The 24,638-nt window shown below is 50.6% G+C and overlaps 10 protein-coding genes across 10 annotated transcripts; 2 read left to right on the forward strand and 8 right to left on the reverse strand.

Moving 5' to 3' along the window:
* Window positions 1–149: 149 nt before the first annotated feature.
* N7518_001449 (uncharacterized protein) lies at window positions 150–524 on the reverse strand (the record flags this gene model as incomplete). The annotated part of the gene is made up of 1 exon (XM_057182377.1): window positions 150–524. The coding sequence occupies one exon, from the start codon at window positions 522–524 to the stop codon at window positions 150–152; it is 375 nt and encodes a 124-aa protein (XP_057043827.1).
* An 873-nt stretch (window positions 525–1,397) lies between these two features.
* On the reverse strand, window positions 1,398–6,728 carry N7518_001450 (uncharacterized protein; the record flags this gene model as incomplete). Its single annotated transcript, XM_057182378.1, has 6 exons — window positions 1,398–2,092; window positions 2,142–2,721; window positions 2,782–2,897; window positions 2,956–4,653; window positions 4,711–5,839; window positions 5,892–6,728. 6 exons carry the CDS (start codon window positions 6,726–6,728, stop codon window positions 1,398–1,400), a joined length of 5,055 nt encoding a protein of 1,684 aa, XP_057043828.1.
* Window positions 6,729–8,331: 1,603 nt separating this feature from the next.
* N7518_001451 (transcriptional regulator family: HMG) lies at window positions 8,332–9,396 on the reverse strand (the record flags this gene model as incomplete). The annotated part of the gene is made up of 3 exons (XM_057182379.1): window positions 8,332–8,451; window positions 8,511–8,813; window positions 8,875–9,396. 3 exons carry the CDS (start codon window positions 9,394–9,396, stop codon window positions 8,332–8,334), a joined length of 945 nt encoding a protein of 314 aa, XP_057043829.1.
* A 417-nt stretch (window positions 9,397–9,813) lies between these two features.
* N7518_001452 (uncharacterized protein) lies at window positions 9,814–13,456 on the forward strand (the record flags this gene model as incomplete). Its single annotated transcript, XM_057182380.1, has 4 exons — window positions 9,814–9,957; window positions 10,024–10,332; window positions 10,390–13,117; window positions 13,182–13,456. 4 exons carry the CDS (start codon window positions 9,814–9,816, stop codon window positions 13,454–13,456), a joined length of 3,456 nt encoding a protein of 1,151 aa, XP_057043830.1.
* Window positions 13,457–13,837: 381 nt separating this feature from the next.
* N7518_001453 (uncharacterized protein) lies at window positions 13,838–14,287 on the reverse strand (the record flags this gene model as incomplete). The annotated part of the gene is made up of 2 exons (XM_057182381.1): window positions 13,838–13,996; window positions 14,066–14,287. The coding sequence occupies 2 exons, from the start codon at window positions 14,285–14,287 to the stop codon at window positions 13,838–13,840; spliced, it is 381 nt and encodes a 126-aa protein (XP_057043831.1).
* A 1,217-nt stretch (window positions 14,288–15,504) lies between these two features.
* Window positions 15,505–17,583, forward strand: N7518_001454 (C2H2-type zinc finger protein; the record flags this gene model as incomplete). The annotated part of the gene is made up of 6 exons (XM_057182382.1): window positions 15,505–16,879; window positions 16,953–17,093; window positions 17,142–17,218; window positions 17,273–17,300; window positions 17,355–17,417; window positions 17,477–17,583. The coding sequence occupies 6 exons, from the start codon at window positions 15,505–15,507 to the stop codon at window positions 17,581–17,583; spliced, it is 1,791 nt and encodes a 596-aa protein (XP_057043832.1).
* A 507-nt stretch (window positions 17,584–18,090) lies between these two features.
* Window positions 18,091–18,699, reverse strand: N7518_001455 (uncharacterized protein; the record flags this gene model as incomplete). Its single annotated transcript, XM_057182383.1, has 1 exon — window positions 18,091–18,699. One exon carries the CDS (start codon window positions 18,697–18,699, stop codon window positions 18,091–18,093), a length of 609 nt encoding a protein of 202 aa, XP_057043833.1.
* A 409-nt stretch (window positions 18,700–19,108) lies between these two features.
* N7518_001456 (zinc-binding alcohol dehydrogenase family protein) lies at window positions 19,109–20,092 on the reverse strand (the record flags this gene model as incomplete). Its single annotated transcript, XM_057182384.1, has 1 exon — window positions 19,109–20,092. One exon carries the CDS (start codon window positions 20,090–20,092, stop codon window positions 19,109–19,111), a length of 984 nt encoding a protein of 327 aa, XP_057043834.1.
* Window positions 20,093–21,157: 1,065 nt separating this feature from the next.
* Window positions 21,158–21,974, reverse strand: N7518_001457 (NAD(P)-binding protein; the record flags this gene model as incomplete). Its single annotated transcript, XM_057182385.1, is given in 5 exon segments — window positions 21,158–21,310; window positions 21,346–21,527; window positions 21,543–21,594; window positions 21,608–21,744; window positions 21,782–21,974. 5 exon segments carry the CDS (start codon window positions 21,972–21,974, stop codon window positions 21,158–21,160), a joined length of 717 nt encoding a protein of 238 aa, XP_057043835.1.
* A 590-nt stretch (window positions 21,975–22,564) lies between these two features.
* Window positions 22,565–24,072, reverse strand: N7518_001458 (putative MFS sugar transporter; the record flags this gene model as incomplete). The annotated part of the gene is made up of 2 exons (XM_057182386.1): window positions 22,565–23,155; window positions 23,215–24,072. 2 exons carry the CDS (start codon window positions 24,070–24,072, stop codon window positions 22,565–22,567), a joined length of 1,449 nt encoding a protein of 482 aa, XP_057043836.1.
* Window positions 24,073–24,638: the final 566 nt, after the last annotated feature.

Below are 24,638 nucleotides of genomic sequence, written 5' to 3' on the forward strand. Positions count from 1 at the left end.
TGATCCAATTAATGCATCCATGTTAGGTCCCTAATGGTTGCTATGTATGCAAGTCGAACTATGGCCATAACTAGACTACAGGCATAAGTAGGATGATAAAACGCTGTCCATTGCTATTTCACAACTATTCAATCTCCTACGCTGGCAAGCTAGAAGCCAGGCTCAGCCAGAATATTCATAATGATGAAATGGACACACATGTCGCACTTAGGGTTGATACCAAGTCTCAAGGCCAGCTGTGGCATCCTTATCCGGAGCAAATTGCAGATTTTTGGAACATCAAACTTGTAAAAATAGTCAATTGCAGTGATGCGATTATGGCCATTTTCCTCACAAGCCGTGGCAAGGGAAGCTTGGGTGAGTCGACCGACGTACTCAACGCCTTGTTCACGCAGGCTCACTTTGACTTCTGCAATGGTATCCGGCTTCGGCTGCAGTCTGATAAGGCGAGCTTGGTCTTCGAGCCATGACAGGAAGTTGGTTCGCTCCGTCTGATAGTCGGAGATGGGACTAGACGCGGACATTCCGAGTATGGATGAATCTGAGACTTGTCGAGGCGTGTGCAGCTTAGCAGGTTTCGTGGCTGATTTCGAGGAATGGAAGGTTCATGAGGTAGAGCGTGGATGGTAGAGCAAGCTGGAGGCTTGGGAGCTTGAGTTGGTTAGCCATGGTGTATGGGATGCAATAGAAGGTCCATGATACTTTGATAAGGTGGAGATATTTAGAGTTATCCAGCTGGGAGGAGGATGATGAGAACAACGCATGGTTTTATACCTTGCGATCGTTGAAGAATGAATGGCATTGAGGTTGTCCACTTCAAATCTTATTGAGAAAGAGAAGAATAGCAACGAGGCCATTGATGCCGCCTTTGGGATCAGGCCACACTCTTCACTTCTCAGAATCGGATTTATTCGATGAGGTTTGCTTCATTCATCTGTGTAGCCTATGTTATACCTAGGCTTGTTTAAATGCATTTCATCCCTGAGGATATATAGAAAAGGAGTCTTACAGTCTAGACTTTTATATATAACCTTCGCATACCATACATATCGAATTCTATTCGGTGCTATTGTTCATTTCTTTCAGTTATACCAGGAGAGGTCATTCAAGTTGCACATCCATCCGCAACGGACTACCTGGTTGGCGAACATAGAGCGTCATATTATCATAAAGATTTTATTGTAGCCAATGACACCATTCATAACAGAGAATTCAAAACGCGTATATTGCTGGGTCATAATATCATACGAACTCATACATGTCATCACATCTGTTCTGTCGGAATCTCGCCGCAGACCTTGTAAATAACCAAAAAGACAAACATAACGCTGCAACCATTATACAAAACGAAAACAAAACTTTCAATACACAATGATATAGAATGACCAAATCTTGGTTTACAGGTTCGTCAATTTGCGGAACCAACTGGTGGGCTTCTTAGCATCCGCACTGGGCGGAGCGGGCTTTATCTCACGGTCACGTTCATGATCACCACTTCCAGAGCTGCTCTTCACACCTTCACGACGCGAATTATGATGCCGAGGACGAGCATCATCAATCTCTTCTTCCTCGTACTTAGCACGGCGGTGGGCCTTGCGGCGAAGAACACGACGAGCTTCCTCATCCGATGAAAGAGAATGAGAATGAGCATTGTCACCTTCATCGCCTGCAAGAGGAGGCAGATCAATAAGAGTAGGGACTATCTGCGGTGGCTCCGGAGGCTCATCACTTTGCGAGTAAACCCACGAGGAAATTTTGTCTTTCGCACTCCCGCCACGATTCAACGCACCAGTCATGAGCGGCTCCCGAGTTAACTCAGGGGCCACCTTAGACCTGCGACGACGAGCGTTCGGGTCTTCATACGGGCGAGAGGTACGGGTTCCTCGACGGTCGACCTCACGCTCATCAGGAAAGACCTCAACAGGGATCCTTTGCTCACGTTCACGACGCCGGCTCGTTCTCGCGGCGATCATTTCCTCTTCGCGCATTCGCCGGCGCTCGCGGCGTTCTGCAGCCTTAGCTTCGGCTGCAGCTTGGGCTTGGGCTTCACGAGCAGCCTGCTCTTCTCGAGCACGACGTTCCTCGCGCGCAGCTCGTCGGGCCCGCTTTTTCTTCTCGTAGGCGATCTTCTTCTTTCAGACGTTCTTCCTCTTCCTCTTCACGAGCACGTTGCTCGCGCGCTCGTTCTTTTCGCCTCGCGCGCCGCTCTTCTGCTTCCCGAACTTCGGTTTCACGAGAGTCAGGAGGTACCTTGCGGGATCCACGCCGCGCATGTCGTGCTGCGCGCCGAGCTTCCGCTTCATCGGCTTCTGTCTCGCCACCCGCTGCTGCACCGGCGGCGTCGCCTATGAACCCTTCGGTGTCTGGTCGGACAGATCCGCGGCGTCGATCTTCGCGACGCGATCTTCGAGCGCCGTCGCGCTCCATTTCTGGGGGATGTCTTCCGTCGTCATCACGATACGACCGCGACCTGCGTCTGTCGGGCATCTCTGGTCGTTCTGGCCGATCTGGGCGTGTGCCTTTTCTCAGAGAATCGAAGAGCCCCATGAAGCCACCGCTCTCTTGTTTCTTCACCGGAGCGGTGTTGGAGCGCTTTAGGCGACGTTCTCTTGGAGCATCGAAAAATGCCATATCGTCGGGGCCTGACATAATATCTGCGGTGGGATGTGCTTGATATGGATCAACCAGGACAACATCGTCCTCGTCAGGTCTGTGCCGCGGCTATGAAAGGCGGTCAGTTGGTACAACGGCACAACAAATACTGCGCTTATCCCGACATACCTGTCTCCTTGACCTGCGCCTTGAGCCCTTAGAGCCTTCCTTGGGTGAATTCCTCTCGGCATCCTCCATGTCAACCACAACGAGGTCATCGTCCTCGATCGCATACGGATCTCGAACTGTTTCGTAGGCAGAAAGTCAGCAAGAATAAATGAGTTGTGTCGTAAATGAACATACCTGATCTCCGCCTGTCTACGCGCGGGCGCTCACGTCGAGACTTGGGAGGGTCCATGCCCATCAGCCTGGCTGCTTTGTCAAAGACCTCACGCTTCTCATCTGGACGTGCTAGATCGGCAGTTCTGTCATCTAGATTAATTGATGGACGTCTGGATACGGGTTTCGACGAAGAACCAGATTTGCGAGTGGATTTGCTTTTGGACTGGGGTGTACCCAGTACCATATTGGCCAAGGCCACGCCACGTTGGTTCTTCGAGGACCGCCCCTCACGGTCTCGCCGCTTCTCACGGTCAGACGCAGACCTTTCCACTTCTGGTTCGGGGTCTTTGGGTCGAGGTTTTCCAGTAGACTCTTTTCTCTTTGGAGGTTCTACTTCCTCTTGAATCTTTGCTTCCTTCTGACTTAACTTCCTTGGAGGTTCTGCTTCCTCTTGAATCTTGTTTTCCTTCCTCAACTTCTTCGGGGGTTCTGCTTCCTCCTCCTGTGTCGTGTTTTCCTTCTTACTCGACTTCTTTGGGGGCGGCGCAGCCCCCCAAAAGCCCCATGATATGGTGTTCGTATTCTTTTCACCGCGTGCTCGGTCCTTCTTAGATGATTTTGGAGGTTCTTCGGCAGGCTCTGGTGGAGGCGCGGCAGAAGCATCTTCATCCTTCTCTTCTGGCTCGTCGGCTACGGGCTCAGGCTCAGGCTCAGGCTCTGGCTCTGGTTCTAGCGCAGGTATTTCCTCAGGAGGTGGGGTTGGTTCCCTGGCAGCGGCCGCTGCGGCTGCGGCGGCAGCTTTTTCTGCTTCTGCCTTTTTATACTTCTTCAGTTCCTTTTTCGACATTTTTGAAAGATCTGGGGCCGGTGGCACGGGTTCCGGCTCGGGCTCAACCACTGGCTCTGGCTCGGGTTCGGGTTCAGGCTTGGGCTTGGGCTCAGGATCATCTCCAAAGTCTGGGAAGCTTCCAGGGATAGAGTCCTTAGAGAATTTCCTTTCTTGAGACTCAAGAGCTTCTGCTGTCTTAGACTTTGTTCTTGAGCTTTTCTTCGTTGGAGCACGTTCCTCTATAGGAGGTTCTGGCTCCGGTTCCGGTTCGACCTTCTTTTCTTTGGATTTGCTCTTCGAGCTAGCCTTTTCTGCCTTTGCCTTCTCCTTCCTGGCGAGCTCCAGGGCCTTGATACGTTCAGCAACACTGAGCTTGGAAGCCTTAGGCTTCGATATTTTTTCGGGTTCAGGCGCCGGTTCGGGTTCTGATTCGGGTTCTGGTTCGGGTTCAGGCTCAGGTTTAGGCTCAGGTTCAGGCTCAGGTTCAGGCTCAGGTTCAGGTTCAGGCTCTGGAGGATTTTCTCCAACGTCAATAAGAAGGTCTTCCTCCTCCTCTTTCACCTTGGCCGTTTCATCTGCCTTCTTCGTTGTTTTGCTTTTGCTGCTAGAACCCCCAGTCAGGGTCGACCAGAAGCCTTGAGAGGCTTTTTCCTCTTTCGGGGCTTCGATGGCTTTCGTGGTTTTCTTTGTGCCCTTGGAGGTTTTAGGGGCTACTTCCGCCCAAATGTCATCGGCATTGTCATGGAAAGCTTCGGGGTCTGGGGTTAAGCCCTGAGCAGGAGGTGTCGGCGCACGTGGGGGAGGTTCTTCAATATCCCTGCCCTTCTTCTTCTTTTTCTTGTCCTTTACTGGCCCCCAAATTCCCCAGGAGCTCTCTTCGGCAGGTTTCTCTGGTTCAGGTTCAGGTTCAAGTTCAGGTTCAGGCTCTGGTTCGGGTTCAGGCTCACGTTCGGGTTCGGGTTCAGGCTCAGGCTCAGGCACCGGTTCAGGTTCAACAACTGGTTCAGGGACTTCTTCGGGGGGCTTGTTCGATGGAAGCTCGAAGTCCTTGCCGGGAATGGGCAGTCCCTTACGTATCAACTGTTTTTCTCGCTTCTTGCGTTCTTTAGACGATATCTCATGCCAATTTTCGTATAGAGGGTTATCAGGCACCTTTGGCGCCTCGGGTTCGGGTTCAGGCTCTGGTTCAGGTTCGGGCTCGGGCTCGGGCTCATGTTCAGGTTCCGGAATGGGTTCTGGCTCAGGTACTGGTTCGGCTTTGCCTTTGCTTTTCTGCTTGTCCTTCGATGTAACTCCCCAAGCGGCAAAGGGATCAACTGGCTCTTCTGCTTTCGCCGGTTGTTCATCGATGACAGGCACCGGATCAGCTAAGAGGTCAATCTTCTTCTTCTTCTTCTTATCTTTGGTTATCATTGAAAGACCCCAACCCCAGCCAGTATCTGCCTCGGCTGGTTCCTCGATTTCCTCGGCCACCGGTTCAGGTTCAGGTCCGGGTTCAGGTACAGCCGCTGCTGCCGCTGCTGCTGCCGCTGCCGCTGCCGCTGCCTCAGCTTCAGCAGCCCTTGCTGCTTCCTGCTCTGCTGCCTCCTTTGCTGCAGCTTCATCCTCCTCTTTCCATTTCTTCTCCATCTCCTTCTTCGTTTTACGTTGCTCTCTCTTTGGCAGATTTAGAAACCATGCTTCCTTCGTGAAATCGACTCTGGGTGCAGGCGGAGCCGGAGGCGCAGGCGCTTCGGGTTCGGGCTCAGTCTCCTTCATTTTGTCTTTGCTCGCATCCCAACCTCCTCCCCAATCATCTTCTTGCTTGGTTTCAGGCGGTGCAGATCCTAAGTCAAAATCAAATTCGCCAGTCTCTGACGTCTTCTTCTTTGGGGTTGCTCCCCAGGGGTTGTTGTCCTTGGATTCGTCATTGGGAGGAGGGTCAACCTTGCTAGTAGTCCAGGCTTTGCCCCATCCTCCGAAACTAAACCCAGTCCCCCCGGTCTTAGGGGCTGGACTATCGAAATTCAAGTCCAATTGCGGTGCCCCGTCATTCAGACTTATGTCTTGGAACCCCCCAGGAGGTGCAATCTCGTCCTGTGATTTTACTTAGACACCCGTCTTGTACATTGGAGCAGAATGGTCTTACCTTCCCCTTCTTCTTCTTTTTTCCTACATTCGTGAAGGCAGCCCACGAGTCATCGCCCCCATCCTCGGCCCAGCTAAGATCTTTGGCAACAGAGGCTTCAGCGGCCTTTCGTTCTTCCTCTTCCTTAGCTTTTTTTTCTTCCTCTTCCTTGGCTTTTCTTTCTTCCTCTTCCTCCTCTAATTTCTTCTTCTTATCCTTCTTTCCGCTCACATTCCAATCACCCCAATCATCACCCCCATCACCTCCATCGCCGCCTCCAGCGCCGCCTGAATCTCCACCAGCCCCACCGGCACCACCATCACCGTTGGATTTGTCGTCGTCTCCACCAGCCCCGCCTGCCGGTGGCGGCGGTGGAGGAGAGGGAGTCGGAGGTGGTGCTGCTTTCTTTCCTGCTGGCTTTTTCTTCTTATGTTCCCGAATACCCGTAGTATTCCCAAAATCAACTCGTACATCTAGCATTCGATCTTTCGGCAGCGACGATGACGGATCACGCGAGTTTTCACGAGGCTTTGGCAGGAGGGAAACAGGTGTCGATCTGCGCTGCGCGAGCGGAGGCAATGCAGCGTATTCGGGAGGGAGATCATGGATTACATCGTCGTAGGACGGTGGTTTCGGGGAGCGAGCCGGAAAGCGAGAACTCAATCCGGTGACTAAATCTTCTTTTCCGGACACCCAGTTATCTGGCCGGGAAAATCTTGTTTCCTTAGTCGAGAAAGTAGTCCAGACCTCGCGGAGGAGTTTCTCCCCCATTTGCACATCCCGTGCGTAGTATGCGACATCCTCCGCGGCGCTAGTCTTCCCCGCACATACACGATAAGACCCCTCAATTACTTCCATATCGAAAATCGCATGCGCCGAGCTCACGGTCGGTCCGATCACTGATATGGCAACTCAGCGATGTCAAATAGCGAACGCATCGATCGGTGAATTGGATTCAAGTCCTGGTGGCGGATATTGTCCCAATCGATCACGGTTTTTTGGGGCGCGGAGTTGCGAGAGTGCGGTATTGGTGTCGTAAGGTTGCGCGAGGGTTCTGTGGGACTGTGAGGCAATATATCAAGTTAAATTCTAGTCAAATGGCTTCCCTGGACGCTCGGCGCGTGTTTAGGTGCTGTTCGATGCTGATAAGGTGATGTATAGACGGATTAACAGACGGTGACAGTCTGTAAAACTGTGCTTGCTATAAATTGGGCACAAGGAATTTCAAGGAGTCAAGGGAGTCAAGGGAGAAAAGTATGAAAAAGTGAGACTGGGGAGAGGATCTGGAGAGGCAGGGATAATAAGTTCAGGCGGTGGAGGTGAAGATCATCCCGTTCAGCCCGCTAAGTTCAATGTAGGCACGTACTCCGGCCGTACAATGTACTTGTCCAACGTTGCTGATGCATTTACGTATTCGAGGGTGTTTCGATATTAGCGTGGAAGTTACTCGAGTCACTCAATTTATACATGCTTTACGGAGTACATAGTATATGAACACCCCTTGCGGGTGAAACAAAAACATAGATGGCTGGGAACACAGAAGGCACAGAGCAAGTACGAAGTACACTGTCCTTGAAACTAACGATATGTACTCCGTACTTTATACATAATGAACTCAAACACGTACGAATAGACTTTTCTCTACAATCTGCATGTCAACAAACAAACATTGAACGTGACACAGACCCCGCGATGATAGTTCCCCGATTCCATGGTTCCCAATTCGAGTCCACGGATTATGAGAGTATATCTTGTGCAGTACCGTGGTACTGTACCCAATTTAAAGTCTAATTCCATAGAAACATATAAAGCACGGATCCATAGATGTACAACATATCCACAGTCCATACAATATATACCGATCTCATACAATGCAGGCACACATCGTATACTGCAATGTTTGCATTTCTACCCTTGGGTTATGACCATAGTCAACATACGTTTTACAAAAGTTGCATGGGATACAGAGTACTCTCCAGATAGTGCAACATTCCCCTCGAGCCCAATTTACTCGATGCATCCCAATCCAAAAGAGTCACCTGCAAGCGCAACACATCTTTTGCACACCGCCACTTGAACTTCGGAATGAAGAAAAAAAGGGCCTAGTGCGGGGCGGGTGGAGAGTCAAAAGGGTCCTCTTTTTCTCTCTGACTCATTGATTTAATGGTGACACTGAGTCTGTTATAGCTACAGGGAATTGAATGAATTGGAAACGGTAAGCCCCCCATGGATTCATTATGATATCCTATTCCAGCGCTTCCCAGCTAAACCAAACAAGAACAATCAGTGCAGAGAAATAGTTTGACAGGACGAACTAGAATACAATGGGGAAGTGAGGAAAATTGAAAACAGCATGTGACAAACGAGCTTGGGAGTCTAAACCGAGCTAACCGCTTCCGAAAACAACCTCAACTAGGTCGGTACCATCCCAATGGATCCCAACCAGGTTCGGATTTTAGGCTCAGATTGAAAGCGAGACTTCGGGTGATTGATGCCGGCTCTTGGGTGCTGGGAATCCGTACGCCTCCTCGTGTTCTCTCTCATACCGTTGGCGATCTTCGATTTGCAATTTGTAGTAGCGCTAGATTAATAGTCAGCACGTGCAATTCGGTATGTATCAATTCTGCTCGGTGTCCTTACTTCTTTCTCTGATTCGGGTAGTTCATTCCAATCGTGGGCAATAACTGTGAATGCCTCTGTTCCGGACTTCCCCTGGTAATCAATGGTTTCGAGGCGGTCTCCCAAGTATAAGAGGTAGGCAGATTTCGGGAGTTTGGGTAGACGGTCATCTTTGATGGAAGGGTAGTTCTTGTCGACAAGACGTGAAAGGGATAGGCGGGCAGTGTTGGCATCCTTGATCTGAAGGGGGGTGTGCGACTTGACCCACGACTCGTAGGCAACGGCGTTAGCAGCTATGTTCACCTTAGCCTGAGCTTGGAGTCTCTAGATTTGGGAGATCAGTATGTTGCTCCTGACGTATACGGAGAATCTCAAGGGCACATACCTCCTCATCTTGAGGGTTGAGAGATGTGGAATGCTCTACGCCAATCATGAAAGCTTCCTTGACTGGGTATTGACCTTTGATCGCGCGCAGCTTCTCGGACAAAGCAAGACTGTAGGCAGAAGTGGGCAGCTTCTTAGGCGGGCGGATCAGGGCAGTCGCCTTGAGCTCTCTGATCTGAGCCCGGAGTTGCTTGATCTTCCGATTTTCCTGTTGTGCCTCGGTGAGATGCGGCTTCTTCGCTTTGATACCGGCTTTTTTGGTGCTCTTCGCCTTAGGCGTCTTGGTCGCCTTGGGCGTCTTAGTCGCCTTGGGAGGGGTAGAAGCAGTAGCGAATGAATTGGACTGGAATAGCGAACGGATGGAGGAAACGGGTTGGGCTTGCGGGCGCATCGACCCAGAGTTAGCGGTCAGATAGATGCGACTAAGCTGATTCTGCAAGTCGTTCACGCCAGTACGGGGAGGGAGAGCACCGCGGTGCAGGGTGCGGAGGAAGCCCCCCCGAGCTGCAGACTGCCAAGTCATGAGGAGATGATCGATTTAGCTGGAGCGAGCTGCAATAATAGAGACCGAAATGCGACAAATTAGCAATTGAATCTCGAAAAGTTAAGAATCGATCAGAGGAGCTGTTGACGCAAACCGAGTAGGAGTCCCGCCTGCTTTGGTGTACCTATCCGCATCGGGCCTAGCTCCTTCACATGGCCTTATGTAAGCTGTCATTCCAAACGGTTTGCGCGAGTGACAATATGGTAGACAAACACCTCAACGTTCTTTCTCTCGGTGGCCTGAGGTTTGAATCGTGCCCTCAAACGCTTTTCTTACGAGGCGCTTTTTCTTCCCCCCTCTCTTTCTCTCCCCCTCCTCTTTCTCTCCTCCTCCTCCATCAATCCGTGTCTCGGGTGCTTTTGCGTTCTAGTAAAACTCACTGATCAGCCTGCAACAATGGCTCGCCACGGAGATACTCGCTCACCATCACCTGTAGGCAGCACACTTTCTTCATCCCGACGACCTCGCAGAGAGGATGATCGCTATGACAGAACCAGGCGGGATGATGGGCGCAGTTACCGCAGATCCCGCAGCCCAGAGGTAAGTGTGGCGCATCGCATATTCATATCTTATCTTGCAATTTCTGACCATCCTTGTGATATTTAGAGACGATACCGCGGGCGCGACCGCCCTCGCGATAGAGATGCATTTCGACGACCAGATCTTCCCGTAGACCGGCGCAACGAAGATACTTATCGGCCACCTCGAAGAGACCGATCTCGAGAACGGCGACGAGGCGACGACCATGATCTCCACCGCAGAACTCGTGATAGGGATTACCGTTCTAGGCGAGATGACTCCCGGGATCGGGACCGCAGACGGATAGATGATCCTGCTGACTTGAAGCCCAAGTCTAGACGGGATGACAGTCGTGATCGTGCTTTGAGCCGACGATCTAGATCCCAAACTCGAGAGGTAAGCTGCCCGCGTCTTCGATTATGCCGGGCCCTTCATATTAATTGTGTCCCGCAGCAATCTAAGCCGTCCACACCGGTCCCCACTGCCCAGATCGACGAGGAGAAGAAAGCAGAGAGACTTGCCAAACTCGAAGCATGGAAACAGAAACAAGCCGCCGAACGCGAAAAGAAACAACGCGAACAGGCATCAGTTGATCCCAAGAAGATCCTCGAGGCGATTGACCGGAAATCGGTTGTATCTCCAGGTCCTGCCGCATTTCCTGGAAAGTTGAAGTTCGATCCAAAGGCCATTGCTAAATCATCGAACACGACAACCGCTCCCCCCGCTGTGCTTGGTATCGATGTTGCCGTCCTGCCATCTGCCAAAGCTTCGTCTGTGACAAAGTCCAATATACCTAGTGCTGTGCCCGACACGCTCTCTGAACCCTTGAAAGCCAAGGGTAATGTCAGCGGGTTTGGCCTGGGTGCAAGACAAGTTCTCGAAGCAGAGAAACCCTCCGCTTCTAACACTCTGGGCTTTGGGGATGGAGACGAGGGATCCACACGCAAGAAACTCGAAAAATTGCCGACCACGACTCTCGATGTGACGGCTGGGCAAGATGATGTAGACATGCAATCTGAAGGAACCGACGCAGCAGCTGAAACAAGTGCCGCAAGTGAACACCGCGATACACGACTCCACAAGCAAACCGACGATGTCCATATGGAGGACTCGACGAATACGCAGGCTGATTCCACTCCTATGGAGGTTGACGATGCTCCAGAAATCGATCCTCTGGATGCATTCATGGCTGATCTCCAAGGCTCGGTGCCGCCTGAACGGACAACTGGGGCCACGTTTTCCAAGAACGCGCACCATCAACCCGAGGCTATGTTTAACGATGACGAGGACGTGGATGTGACCGCAGTTGGTGATGAGAAGGCTGAAGATGTCCTCGAGATGGCACAAGCGAAGAAAAAGAAGCGGGAGAGGCCTGAGATCGACCACACCAAGATCGACTATGAGCCGTTCCGCAAGGAATTTTACACTGAACCCTCCAACCTTGCCGATATGACCGAGGAGGATGTAGCAAACTTGCGGCTTGAACTGGACGGCATTAAGGTCCGTGGTTCCGGCGTCCCTAAACCTGTTCAAAAATGGTCGCAATGCGGTTTGGGTGTTCAGACGTTAGATGTTGTTCACAAGCTTGGGTGGGAAACCCTCACATCCATCCAAGCGCAAGCAATCCCCACGATCATGTCCGGTCGCGATGTCATCGGCGTGGCAAAAACTGGCTCAGGAAAGACCGGCGCTTTCCTGGTTCCGATGTTCAGACATATCAAAGACCAACGACCCTTGTCTAGTACAGATGGCCCCATCAGTATGATCCTGGCGCCTACCCGCGAACTGGCCACCCAAATCCATAAAGACTGTAAGCCTTTCTTGAAGGCCCTGGGTCTTCGTGCTGTCTGCGCGTATGGTGGAGCCCCGATCAAAGATCAAATTGCCGAGCTGAAACGGGGCGCGGAAATCATTGTATGCACTGCTGGTCGTCTCATCGATCTTCTGGCCGCAAATCAAGGACGGGTTCTCAATCTACGCCGTGTCACGTATGTCGTCTTGGATGAGGGGGACCGCATGTTCGATATGGGCTTTGGACCACAAGTTGTGAAGATCATGTCGAACATCCGACCAGACAGGCAAACTGTCCTTTTTTCGGCGACGTTCCCTAAGAGTATGGAAGCATTAGCCCGCAAGACTTTGAACGAGCCAGTCGAGATCACAGTGGGTGGCAGGAGTGTTGTTGCTCCAGAAATCACGCAAATTGTCGAGGTCCGTAATAAAGACCAGAAGTTCGTCCGCCTGCTCGAGCTCCTGGGAAATCTGTACGAACACGACGCGAATGAAGACTTCCGCACGTTGATTTTCGTCGACCGTCAAGAGGCTGCAGATGACTTGCTCAAGCAATTGATGTACAAGGGTTATCCATGCATGTCGATTCACGGCGGAAAGGACCAGATTGATCGTGACAGCACGATTCAAGAATTCAAGGCTGGCGTTTTCCCTATCCTAGTCGCCACATCAGTTGCTGCTCGTGGGTTAGATGTCAAGCAGCTCAAGCTAGTCGTCAACTATGACGCACCTAATCACCTGGAGGATTATGTCCACCGTGCCGGCCGCACTGGACGGGCTGGCAACACCGGAACCGCTGTCACGTTCGTCACCGAAGACCAGGATCGGTATGCGTTGGATATCTCAAAGGCTCTCAAACAAAGTGGACAGCCAGTCCCCGAGCCTCTCCAAAAGCTGGTTGATGGGTTCAATGAGAAGGTGAAGTCTGGCAAGGAGAAGAATTTCTCACGCCATGGGTTCGGTGGTAAAGGTCTGGACCGTCTCAATATGGAACGCGAAACTGCGCGACAGCGTGAGCGGAAAGCATACAAAACCGGTGATGATGACGATGAAGATGACAAACTTGAGACCCAGCAGGAGTCAGATGATCGATTGAACAAGGCTATTTCAGCTGTCCGATCCAGTGCTGACCCGGCTGTTGCACCGGCTGCAGCTTCTATGTCGAGTGTGCCGAAAGGCATTGATCTTGATGGGAAGATTGTTGTGCATCGTACGGAGAGAGCACCGGCGACTGGTTCAAAGAACCCGCTGGATAAGGTGGGGTCTGCTGTTGCAGATATTCATGCGCGTTTGAGCCGCGCGGGTGTGATGAGATCAGGCGTGCCTATTGATAACCGTGGACCTGACGCCGGAGCCTTCCATGCGACGCTGGAAATCAATGATTTCCCCCGTAAGTTATTCCGTATTCCTTACATCTTTCAGACAATTACTTACCACTTTATTTTATCTTGCAGAAAAAGCACGTTGGGCCGTCACGAACCGCACAAACGTGGCAAAGATCCTGGAGACATCCGGAACCTCTATCACCACCAAGGGCAATTTCTATCCTGCCGGGAAGGAACCTGCCCCCGGGGAGCTTCCCAAGCTGTATATCCTGGTCGAGGGTGAGACGGAGATTTCAGTCACCACCGCCATACACGAGCTTCGACGCCTGCTCAAGGAGGCGACACTGGCAGCTTCGGAGGGTGAGGCGCGGGCTCCGGTGGGTGGCCGCTACACTGTTCTTTAGGTCATACCTTAGTTCATAGTAGTCTCCTAGATATGTTTTCGAAACAAATCAATGATTGTACGATATGCTTTGCGTGTCTCAATTCTTGTAAAACCTAAAGATAATGACTATATTCGTGATTACTTTCATCCGGCAGTGGAACTGGGGAACATTGGTTAATCGGAATGACTGCCAAGGCATTGTCAGATCATTTAACCTAACTATCAAAGAGAAGCTTGCTTCCACAATTCATCTACAAACAACGAGCCAAAGAACTGCAGCAAAAGAAACCAGATAATCCGCTACAAAGAAGAACAATAAGCTCGCAAATACAACGCCAAAAAAACAAAGCCCGGGATATAATGGCAGTCGTGATCAAATCAAAATCTCGCATAGGTATGCCTATTCCCATCTCCTTGCAGCTTCAGCCCCATCTACATCTCGCGCAGCCCTCTCTGTGCGACTGACTTGATCCAATGTCTGCGCTTGAGTTTGTGCCTTCTGAGCAGCTAGCTTTGAGCCCAATTTCCCTTTATTGGCTAAGGCACCTTCGGCACGTTTCTGTAACACAATACAAGTCAGCAATCGTAGCTCTACATCGCATATTTAGAGGGAAACAAGCTATCATACCTGTGCGGCAATTGCAGCGTTTGCACGTGCCTCGTCCGTTCCAGCAGTACTACTACCCGTGGTGCTTTCACCCAGAGTGCGGCCGGGTGTAGCCTTCCAGTTTGTCTTGGCCGGAAGTGGGGCGCGGGGTGCGGCAGTCCCCCCTGGGTTGGTGCCGACGACACGGCCAGGTTGATTGAAAGGGTCTGCCTCATTGGAAGAGCGGGAGCAGATGTTGCCCATTGTGATTGTGTAGTGAGTCGTAGGGATCGGAGGGTATGTTGCGGTTATTCTGGGATTGGCGCAAGATGGAGAAGGTCGTTGTCATTAGAGCCCCGGCTACGGTGCGGAGTTGATATTCGAGTACACCAATTGAATGCAGAGTGTTTCTCTAGGGTAGAGTCTGTAGGCGCTATGCTGGGTGTAAATCAAGTTGTAGGATGTTGTGTTGTTGTTCGCAGGTCATCGCAAGTGGATGTTGGAGCATTGCGATAAGGCTGATCCGATAGTCGATCCGGGGTCAAAGGCGGTGAACAGGGTCCGAAACTGATTCCAGTAAGTCGGGCTGTGCATTGAGGCCTAGTAGGATGCAGTGAAACTAAATACATGGCCAGCTCATAGATTCTATGGCTGATTCAAATTCAAATTTCTCATATTTACCACATGCAAACCGCAGACAAAGTACCCCATTAGGGCTGTTAAATGGCAGGTCGGACTATATGGGCAGAATAAAGCTTAGTCACGATCTCCCTTGGGGAAATCATCTCCGCATGGGAAAGGAATTTTTCATCGGAATGCTGGGGAACATTTCTCGAGTCTGAACTGATCTCATGTCTCTATTTCCTGCAGTTTTGCCTCTATCTTATATCCATCATAAGATTTCCTGAAATTGATCGCCAAAGCGCGTTCTGCGATTCGCTCGAAAATCATGACGCCTAACCCCCAAGGTCCTCATCCTCTTCTACGTCCCGAAGGTCCTCACGGCTACACTGAGGGGTCTCAGTCGGCAACGTTATGCCACCTAAACCTCTCAAAATCATTTGAATTTGATCCTGCACATCTGCGACTCCAAGGTCCTCCTTTTTGCTTTTCCTGCACGTCGATCTCGGTCAATTCTCCGATTGCGCCTGTTCGCAACCAGTCCGGTACAAGCGCATGACACGATTGCGAAACTATCTGCACTGTGGGGGGATATCATTCGGTGCTACAACCTAAACTGTCTCCTGGGAGCGGCGCACACTGGGTGGCGCTTTGACTCGTGGGTTCGTGATTTTGTAGTGGGATATCGTACCTGACGGACATTCACTGTCCCACTTACGGTCGCACACTGCTCGGTTCCTCAACTGTATTTTCCCCATATCGTTCGTCTTACACACTGTTGTGACGACAGCTTTCCTGGCCAACCCGGTTCAATTTCGCTCCAACACCTTCCCTCTGTCATCTGAAGTGAACCGTGCACCATGGCTTCCGAAACCCAACAAGGCGATTTCTGCCTTGAATGCAACTGGGAAGCATTCCATATTGATGGCAGACCTGCGGCAGATCCATCGGGTAATGCGTTTCAACATCATTGGAACTGTTCAAGTCATGAAACCCAGATACCGCTGCCCCCTTGTGAGGTCGATGAGGCCTGCTGTGATGTAGACGACTGCGCGCTAGACTGCGGGTCCGTATGTGGCCACTTTACGGGCTGTGACACTTCCACTGTCTGCTCAGTCACTCATTGCGCGGATGACAACTGTGATGATGATAACTGCGACGATAACCATTGCGGCGATACTCATTGTGATACCAACCACTGCGAAGAGGATAACTGCCAGGACAACCACTGTGAAAATATTGACCCCCTGTGCTTCGAAGACCACTGCTGTGAAGTTACCGCGAGTCAAGACTGCGGCTTTGATGCTATGTTTGGACTCAACAACCAACTGTCGCTAGACACGGGCGCTTTCCCTTCGATGGCAATGGGAAATCATTCCGTTGGGCATACGACAAAAGCCATGCAACATCCTTTCCCTGGTCTCGTCGATCCATTTCAACAGGAAAACTTCCTATCCTCATACCAAACGCATGCCACCCACTGCGAGCAGGATGTATCCAACCACTTCGAGTGCCATGATTTCCAGAAAGACTGGCAAGGGATGTTTGTGTCGCCTCCTGCTCCCACACAGGCCGAAGTTAACCCGGCTGAGGTTTTCCACATGCTCGGTATGTGCTCTGACTTCTCGATATGCCAAGATCAACACGTACCTGGGCCTCAGACCAGTGTCGACACCTTTGAGAAACCCAAAATCGACACGTCAAATGCATTCAATTGCTTCCATCCCGGACACCATCATGTCCACAGCCATTTCAAAAATCCCAATGATTTCAACCTGCAGGTTATCCGCAAAGGACCTCACCGCAACCACCATCGCTGCCGAGCTCACACCCATGCTCATGCTCATGCTCACGCTCATTCTCACCCGTATTCCCCTTATTCTCGACAGTCTCGCTCAAGCATCAGCTCTCACCTCCTTTCCAGTCCGGGAGAAACCCCACCACCTCTCGAAGGCGACTCCTCATCCGTACTCACCACACCGGACTTTTCTCCAGCCGACAGTAAGCTGCATATCTGCAAGTGGGCAACGGAGATTCGCGGAATCAAGGCTGCTTGTGGTGCCACTTTTGCCGACTGTGGCTCTCTACAAGAGCACCTCGTTGCCTGTCATATGAATACCGTGAATGGTGCCAAGGGCAATGGGTACTACTGCTGCTGGGAAGGATGTCATCGCCCGGATGAGCCCTTTTCGCAGAAGTCCAAGCTTCAAGGTCATTTCCTTACACACAGTAACTGTACGCCATATCTTTCATCTCACGATCTACCGAGGGTAGGACAGATGTGCTAACACGAATGGTATCCTTCTAGACAAGAATTTCTCATGCTCGGTGTGTGGCAAGGCTTTTGCTAGACAAGCGACATTAGACCGACACGAACGCAGTCATCGTGGCGACAAACCATACAAATGCAAAGACTGTGGTAAATCATTTACAGACAGCAGCGAATTGAGTATGTCGTTGTCAAATTTCTTTTAGGATCCACCGCTGACCACCCCAGAAACACATTCCCGAACCCATACTGGCGAGAAGCCTTTCAAATGCACCTGGCCAGGATGCAATTTCACCACGGGCGATGTAAGTTGTCCATCTCTATGCGATATACCGGCTCATGTTCTAACATCGAACCAGTCTTCCAATATGTCTAGTCACAGGCTTAGTATGATACTCCTGCCATCTCAAATGTTTAGCTTAATTTACTGACTCTATCTAGCCCACGGAGAGCGAAAACATAAATGCCTTTTCCCAGGGTGCACTAAGAGCTTTACACGTCCTGGTAAGTTCTGACTTGAGCTTTGTTCTTATCGCCTACATGCTAACGTTAATTCTCCGTAGACCAATTGAAACGGCACCAGAGGACAACGCATAAACAAGAAGCCTGCTCGACACTCCCATCACCGAGCCCCGATCCCTTCACTATGACCCCCTTCACTCTCGTCTAATTAACAACTCCTTTGAATGCATATTTGAATGCGATTGTCATGTCTTATGACCCAACGGATTTAGGCGCTATTTGCCGCCGGGCGTACTATGGAAGACTGAGAAACACTGTGTTTCTGGCGTTTTGCGGATTTTCGAGAACCACCAAAAAGATACCACCTGGCCTTGATGTTGCCAGGACTTTTCACCAAGGATTTAATCGATATATTGTTTTACCCCTGAACCGATCAAATCTTTGATTGACTCAGGTGATCTATTTCCTATGTGTTTTTATTATCTTATGATTTGCTTTAATGAACTCGCATATCAGGTATGATATTCGCGCATACGGAAAATGAAGCTTGCAGACTAAGATGCATGATGCCTTTATTTCTTTTGCTGGTGTGGACCACAACATACAAAGTACCGGTTAAACATTAAATATACAATTGCCAGATATGAAACCCATACTATCGATGTACCTGAGTAGTGATAGGCCAAACTTTGAGCAGCCATACAGCCAAACGCGCTCAATCTTCTGTAGCCCTCTCCTCGAGCGCCTCAACAGCATTCTTCAACTCCCGAATCCGATGTCCGACCCGCCGACGTACTTCATCCCTAACCTCCTGTGGGACCTCTGCCGGATTAGATTGGGTCTCGACAATAGGACTCTCCCCCGACGTCTCTGTCTCATTCTCGACTTCCCCAGGACGACTAATGTAAAGGCCGTACACCTCGGACAGCTGGTTGAGAGCATCGCGGGCAGATTCGCGGTCCGAAGCAGCATAGATGGTAGACGAGTCAGTGCTCTCGGTAGCAATTTCAAACTCGTCTTTTGCGACTTCGTATAGCTCTTGTAGTTCCTCGACCAGGATATCGGCTTCGGCTTTGCCTGTGGATCCTTTTCGGTCGGCGTAGGTTCTCACTGTGGGTTTGACGAGCGATGATTGAAGCGAACATGGTGATTGGAATGAGCTTAGGCTAGGTCGTATTTTCCTAGAGCTGGACAGGCTGTGCAAAGACCGAGGAACGAGATGCAATCGCTGTATGAAGGGTCGGTTGATGTGGTGCGATTGTAGACCTCCAAGGCGAAGGATTGAGGAGCTACGCGCAGATCGAATGCATAGTTGGGCAGACATCTCGAAAATAGGGGCGAATGAATTAAATCAAATGGTAAGGTGTACTCCGTAAATGATTTTAAGAAAGGAGCTGATCGTAAGATCGGTGATGACGTCGCCAGCTGTTTATCGCATCACGTGCCGATACAGATTTAAGGGGTGGTAATAAACATAGGGGATTGTGACCGTAGGTATGCATCAGACCGACGAAGGCATCATTTCATGAACTTGATGAGTTGGTTGTGACAACTGCCTTTTTTCCTTGTTCTTATTTCTTTCTTACTACTATGTCTATATGGAGTTTGCCCAACATAGAAATCTACAAAGCAGAAGCGTCGTGAACCTTCCGAAGCTTCTATGGAGAATCCCGATCCCGAAATTTTGAGAAAGAAGCCGAAAGGGTTCAGGCTGGTCCAGTTGGCAATGAATCTTAAACAATCATCACAATCTTCGCCAATCCCCCATTTTCCTCCATCAACCGATGGGCCTCCACAATTTTCTCCATCGGAAAGGTCTTGATTGGCAAGTGAATCTTGCCTGTCACCAGATCCCGAGCAATCTCCTCAATGGGCGTTTTTAGTACTGCCTCGGTGGTGCTCGTATAGGTGGTCAGCTTAACAGAGGTCGGTATCGACCCCATAGGCGTGAACTGGTCAAAGGTCCATTTATTCCCAGCTATACCCGTCATGCAGACAGTACCACCAGGCGCCGCACATTGTAGAGAGTCGTTTAGCGTGGTTACCCCAACCAGTTCAAGGATTTTCCTAAACGGAGCGCGTTTCTGGACCTCAGCCAATATCGATCCCCCATCGATAATGACGTCGTCAATACCAAGACCACGTAAGAACTCTACGCGTGCTGGATTCCGTGTTGTCACAGTGACAGAGACTCCATGCGATCGAGCGAGCGCCGCAGCCGCCAACCCCACGCTGGTAGTTCCGCCGCGGATCAACAAGCGGTCACTGGGAGCTAGCTCAAGACTGGTGAACAGGGAGCCCCAAGCCGTCTGCATAAGTTCAGGAAGAGCGCCCAAGATATCCCAAGGCACGGGCCGATCGGGGCCAAAGGCAGCGGTGGCATCGACGCGTCGTACTTGGTCGGCCGGCACAGCTGTGTATTCGGCATATCCGCCATCGAAGGATCGGCCCATGCCGCCCATTGCAGTGACGACGACCTCGCCAGCTTTGAAGCCTGAATCCAGGGCGTCATCGACAATTCCAGTAGCTTCGATGCCCAGAATACGCGGGAATGTCACACCGGGTGAATCACCTTGACGCGTGAATACTTCCGATCGATTGAGCCCAAAGGACTTGATGCGTATGCGCACCTCTCCCTCTGTGGGCGTTGGTTCGGGAACCGTTTGAAGTTTCAACACCTCAGGGCCACCTATATTGTGCATCACAATGGCTCGCATGTCGAAGGACGTGGTTGCGTCAACGGTGGAATTGATGATATCCGTGGTCTTATGGTGTCTCACTGGTGATAGTCAAAGGTACGAAACGAGGATGGCAATCGCAATCGCAGCAAGAAGAAACCAGGAAGTTCACGTCTACAAGCAAATATCGGGACATCAATACAACATAGATAGTGATATCACATGGCGTCATTTACTCCTTCCACGGAAAGCTTCTTTCTTTATGTAAGCAAGATCCGCTCAGGTGCCCAGTGAGCGCGATATACGTCGATATTCGGAGTAGTCGACGTTTGGCCCGGTGGAATTCCGATCACGCACCAATCACCAATCACAGCGTCTGGGTTGCGGATTTCAGGGTGATAATGCGGTTTAGTTTCTGGTGAAATGTTCACTTTCTGAACGGTTCTGATTGGATATAGGGCCTATTGAGCAACATGAATGGCGATCAGTGGTATTTATGCTTCAGATGGAGCTGGGTCAACGATCCGGCCGTATCAAGACCTCTAGTGCTGGAGGAGACAGACTAATAACGGAAGAGCGGGCCGACCGGCCCGTGCCGCCCTAATTGCGGAATGCAAGTCTCGGAGGCCATGTTATTCCATACCGGCCCTTCGTCACTTATCAATTTCATTCAAACTCTCATTCAATAGAGATCCTATGAGCCATACTGCTATTGGCTAGGACAGGAGATACGGTCACTCGACTGTTTTCAATTTCTTCTAGCAGTCTTCGACCCCAACGCAGAGAGCAACTTCCATTGCGAGAAACGGATTGCGATTGGTTTAGCTACGTTCACGGCTATTCTTACTGAGGTTGGTGAATTGCCTGGGAAAGGGCCAATGCTTGCTGGCTAACGAGCTTCAATGCTGTGCAGTACGGCCTTTTTGTCATTCCTTCAATTCCAAGTTGTTCTTAGTGGCGGTGCCTGCTGGATCCAACAGCCCTATATTTATTGATTCTAGACGTGATTTTGCACTTTGCAACTGGAGTCTGACACAGCATGGCTAAATCCGAAGGCTATTTATAGGCGTGACGCTAATGCTTGAAGTCTATCCCACGTTCCACCTATGCCATGCCGCCATTCACGCGCAGGACCTGTCCTGAGACCCAGCCACTAGCTGGGGAGCTGAAAAATCCCATTGCCTCCGCAATCTCCTCGGGTTGAGCTAAGTGTCCTCGCGGGCTCAGATTTTTCATGGCATTTAGCACGGGTTCTGGCTTGCCTCGTGTAAATAGGACAGTGTCGGTCGGACCCGGGCGACGGCGTTGATTGTGATTTCCTTGGGGCCCAGCTCCTTAGCCAGAACGCGGACCATCTGCTCGATGGCACCTTTCGTGGTCAAGTAAAGGAGATAGGGAGGGGTGACTGTGGAGGCGTGACAAAGAGTCGTGGAAACCAGGATAATTCGACCACCGGGACGGAAATGAGGCACTGCTTTTTACAATCAACCATCAGCAGCAAAGACCTTTTTTTGTATCTTCTGAAGTGGGTTGTCTGCAATCTGAATGTCGTACCTGAACCAAAAAGTAAGGTCCCTTCACATTCAGATCAATACTGTCGTTGAAGTCTTGCTCCGAGGTGTTTGCCAGGTCATGGAGGGGCAAGGAACCGGCGTTGGCAATGACAATGTCAATTTGACCAAACTTCTCCACTGTACGACGGATCAGCTCCTCGCTAGTCGGGCACACAACTGGCATTTCCCTTGACAGCCAGGGCGTTCTGCTCTCCAATTTGGCTCACCACCTCCTGGGCGCTTTGCTCATTGGAGCGATACTGGATAACCACCTTGGCACCATCGTGCGCAAGACGAAGAGCTGTCGCCTTGCCAATACCATTTGAGCCACCGGTGATTATGGCAACCTTTCCAGTGAGAGCAGCCATAACTTCGGTTGATGGTAGATAGGGGATAACGAATTAGGACGACAGGAAAGGTGAACAGAAACGACATTTCAAGTGCTTGTTTTGCGCGAGAGGCGAAATAATGCTTCATCTTGACGGTGTTACATCATGCTGACGGTGTTGGTATACGGCGTACATGAGTTTATCGACGGTCCATTGGCCTCTGTGAAGACGTAGAGTGATGCAACGAGCAGCGCAGAGATAACACAGTGAATCCTCAAACCGGCAGGAGCTAGTAGAGATTCATCGATCTCTCCACTCGAATGGAAGGAACATCCAACTGGGATTCGAGTGTGGTCAACACGTCACCGACCGGCTCTTACCTCCTGGCAAAGGTTCACCAACAGATGAAGTACCTATGCCGGCGAGAGTGCGATTGAGATGCTCTTTGCGTATAATTGCGTATAATCGATTTATAATAGTCAGAATCAGTGCAGACAAATAGACCCAATCTTACGGGATTACTAAAAAGATAAAGAATCGCGCGCCAAGCATCCAAAATTATCTGTATTGAGTCATTCATCGAAAATGGTCTAGCTAGGTAATCTATTAATTTAATCTAGTATGTAGAGCTAAACATCTCGGCCAAGTTTGTTCTTTCTCCAACGCGACTTACCCTTGAAGGCCTCATCAATCTCCCCAAAGGTCCGACCTTTCGTTTCATGCATGAAGAGGACGCCAACAACGACGGTAATAACACAGCATCCACCGAACAAAAAGTACACACCGAAGCTACTCTTTGCAAGGAGAACAGGTGTCGTCAAAGCCACCAAGAAATTGCACACCCAGTTGCTCGAATGAGCTAATGTGGTAGCTGATGCTCGTGTTCGCTGGGGCTGAATTTCGGCACTATAGACTTTGACGGAGATACCCCATGTGACGGAGTAAAGAGCGGAAAAAAGGTAGATGCAGACAATCACCACCCAGCGACCGACACCAGTAGATTTGTGGACGGCATTCCCAGCATAAAGACCACCCATCAAAAACATCAAGACCCCCATTACAACCCCACCATAGATAATGCTGCTTCGGCGGCCCCATTTATCGGCATAGATTAGTCCCGGGATAGTGACAGCGAATATCACAAGCGCTGACACACCAGAGGCCAAAAAGCTTGCTTCCGAAGAGGCAAGACCGGCCTTTTGAAACAACTGGGGAGCATACTAGAGTTCAAGTCAGCCACTGTCAGTTGTATCGAGGTATGGAAAGGGTTTAAGCCTACATAAAGGACACCGTCAATACCACTCAGCTGCTGCATGCCCATCAAAAAGACTGCAAGGATGGTCCGGCCTAAAACGTCTTTGGAGAAGATGGCAAGAAGCTTATCCACCGTTCGCTCTTTGGGCTTCTCGGTTTCAGTTTCAACTTCCTGTGCCCGTACTTGCAGCACGACCTTTTCACGCTCTGCGCGACTGACACCCAACTTGTCCCACGCCTCTTCAGCCATCGCATAGCGACCATGAAGTCCTAGCCACTGAGGCGACTCTGGTAAGTAAAGGAGTGAAAGTCCACACATGACCATGGAGAAAGCTGCAAGAAGGATAAACGGCGTGCGCCATGAGAGTGACGAGTGGAGGCTTGAGGTTCCATAACTGATGAAGTACCCCATGACCAATCCGAGAGTAATGGCCAGTTGAGGGCCCGTTGTCAGTGCGCCTCTGGTGCTAGTCGGTGAGATTTCACAAATCAGGACGACAAGATTTCCAAGGAAAAGTCCTTCTCCCAGGCCCTCCACGACACGGCCAACGATGAACATGGATAGGGCAACGGCTCCGGCTTCTATTGCGGCTCCCACGCCGAAGATGAAAACGCCGATGCAAATCCCTTTCGGCCGACCAAGCCGATCGGCGACATAGCCAGCGAAGAAAGACGAGAGTGCTGCCGGAATCAAGATACATGAGACGATGAGGCCGTGAATCGTGGAGTTTTGACTACCAAATGACTTTTTGAAGTCCTTCATGTCGGTCACCGGGCCGATGATACCGGTATCCATCCCGAAGAGGATTCCGTTCGCTGAGCATAGAATGCATGCCAGCATATATTTCGGTGGATTTCTGAACTGGGAAGGAATTAATCCCATTACTTCGGCTTCGGCTTTTGGTGTTTGACAGGCTGAAGATATTTTTCGGCTCGGGTTGTGGGAAGTGGAAAGAAGAAGAAACGAAAACTCTTACCCCACGTAGGGCAGTCATCATTATCCATTGGGTACATCGTATAAAATGCCGTTACATGCATATATCATATCCATCATTGCTCACTAAGTATCTGTCAGAATTGACCAACTGTAGAGACTTGCCGGTTATATATATTCTGCAACAAAATGTGTCCCCAGGCTAGACGGAGAAGCGTTATCCGGGATTGTATTTGAGCTCTTCGCTGAATCGGCGTGTGAGAGGCCGAAGATTTTGTGGGCCATCGCTTCTATCTCGGGGTATCTCCTGGGGTTTTCCCCTCGTTTCTGACTTTTTATGGGGCTTCCGGGGTACATTTCACATTACGATCCACTTTTCGATATACATATGTTCCCTCATCAATGTGATGGAGAGTGGTTTGTTCCATTCTGGACACTCGAAGAATCGAGCCAATCATCACTCTCTAGCCTCTCAACAAAATTATTCGTCGAGGAGGAATCCGGCAGATTCTGAT

This window comes from Penicillium psychrosexuale (assembly GCF_028828465.1).
Source record: "Penicillium psychrosexuale strain IBT 29551 chromosome Unknown utg000002l, whole genome shotgun sequence".
Lineage (NCBI taxonomy): Eukaryota > Fungi > Ascomycota > Eurotiomycetes > Eurotiales > Aspergillaceae > Penicillium > Penicillium psychrosexuale.